The sequence below is a fragment of the Austrofundulus limnaeus genome, unplaced genomic scaffold (genome assembly GCF_001266775.1).
Source record: "Austrofundulus limnaeus strain Quisiro unplaced genomic scaffold, Austrofundulus_limnaeus-1.0 Scaffold280, whole genome shotgun sequence".
In the NCBI taxonomy this organism is placed as follows: domain Eukaryota; kingdom Metazoa; phylum Chordata; class Actinopteri; order Cyprinodontiformes; family Rivulidae; genus Austrofundulus; species Austrofundulus limnaeus.
In genome coordinates this window covers 271295-273126 of record NW_013952682.1, presented here as the reverse complement: position 1 = coordinate 273126, position 1832 = coordinate 271295, and the positions used below count along the sequence as shown (strand labels likewise).

The following is a 1832-nucleotide window of genomic DNA, read 5'->3' as shown; positions in this document are numbered from 1 at the left end:
ATGTACATTTGTGGAAAATGTATAAAGAGCCCTGTACGCCCCCACTCTTGGCCTTCGTTTCTCCATCTTTCTTACTTGGTGAATCGTTTGGCTTTGGAGGCCACAATTTGGTTTTAGGCTGTATCTCCTGAACTGCAAAAATAAAGGTTCTTGCTGTTCAAACCAGCCTTGTTTTCAGAGTCATTTTCATCGAGCAAACAGCAGGTCAACTTCAACCAGAAGACGTGGTTTTCTACACCTCAGTTGCCATGATGCAGTTTACTTGGCATCTGAAAATACATTTCCTCAAAGGAATTTTTAATCTGAAAAGAGCTCTGTGTGCTCTGCCATGAGGAAGTTCAGCTTAAAGACACGTGCCAGAGGTGTTTCTGGTACCAAAAGTTGTTTCTGGTCCCCACCTGTCGTTTTGCTCCTCAGCATGGCTTCATAAAAACACTGCAGGATTTCTCAAACATGATGAGTCAGAGCAAGGCTTTGATGTTTTTATGAGAGTATAGCATTWTAACATGATATAAAACTCTAGAAAGGTTGATTTTACATGATATTGCACCTTTAAGATGCATCCTGTGGTTCATGACATTCTGGTAACAGACACGACTGAAAACCGTTAGTTTTCCTGTCGTCAGCAGGTGATAATGAAGATTAGAGGTGAGGAAATAGGATTGAAGTGTTTCTGCTGACAACAACTGCAATAAAAAGAAAAGATGCCTTTTGTTTCAGTGGTTTTACCTCATAAGAAAAACATCTTATGAATGTAAAACAAAACAAATCCTGTCCTCAGTTTGTTTCAACAACTTTTAATTTCAAGGCAAATTATCCGATAGAGTCTTTAAAAGGTAAAAGTGTTAAAACAAAGAGACAAAATAAACACTGAGAGCGTCAAAACCATGTGTACAACTTCTGATTGTTTATGACTAAATGCGATACTCGGCGTCGGCCACCTTCATCATCCTCCCCCTCACATCCACGACATAAAAAGAAGCTGAAGGACACCGAGGGAGAGTGATGGCTTTCACTTTAATGTGGAGGAGAGCAGAGTTGATTCTCAGCCCTTATGGGAGACTAAAATGACGCAGTGCAGATGTAAAAAAAAAAATAACTAATTACTGAAAGATCTAGCTTTGGATTAAAAGAGAGCAGAGGCTAGGGCGAGGACATCAATAAAAATAAAAATAAAAAGAAACGAAGCAGAAATATTTGCACTTGTTCATTTTTCCATCTGTAGAAGTGAACGGTTGTTCAGGTGGACAGAAAGTAATTAAGTCTGCATGTAGCAAAAGAAAAAGACATCAAATCTACTTCATTCAGACAAATGGAAACAAAAGAAGGCTCAGCTGAAGAATGGCCACACAGAGTGTGTGGACTCACATCAGGAGGGATTCGTGCTCCATCCTTCACCGTGTTGCCCTCTACAGTGATGTGATAGACCTGCCCGTCTGTGTCGGTGAATACAAAGTGCTCCCGGGCTGAGATCGCCTGGCTGGTCTCTGATTTGCTCTCGGCGTCTTGCAGGAGGCTGCGGGCGAAATAACGAGGCAGAAYGARAAACACACAACTCTTAAACGTTTCCTTGTAAACACTGTGTAGTGAGCAGTCAGCGTCCACACGGGGACAACCGTTCCTGGGAGTGGGTTCTAGAGAAAACCCTTAAACAGCACTGCTGCAGCCTAAACACAACCTTTGAAGACAGTAGCTGTGTTTCCATTACAAATGTGCGCAAATCTTTGTCGATATTCTGTTAAAGTCGTAAAACACAGTTTCACAACTGCAGTGTTTCCATTAAGTAAGAAATGTTCTTAAAGTCACGTGAATACGTTTGTTCTCATGATAAG

At 41.2% G+C, this 1832-nt stretch overlaps 1 protein-coding gene across 1 annotated transcript in view; it reads right to left on the bottom strand.

The window, feature by feature from the left end:
- The window catches only part of wdr11 (WD repeat domain 11), a gene marked incomplete at its 5' end in the record, with an annotated part of 85302 nt that overhangs the window by 24956 nt on the left and 58514 nt on the right, over nt 1-1832 (bottom strand). The window contains 1 exon segment of the mRNA XM_014021175.1: nt 1369-1516. Coding sequence (XP_013876629.1) covers nt 1369-1516 — 148 coding nt within the window.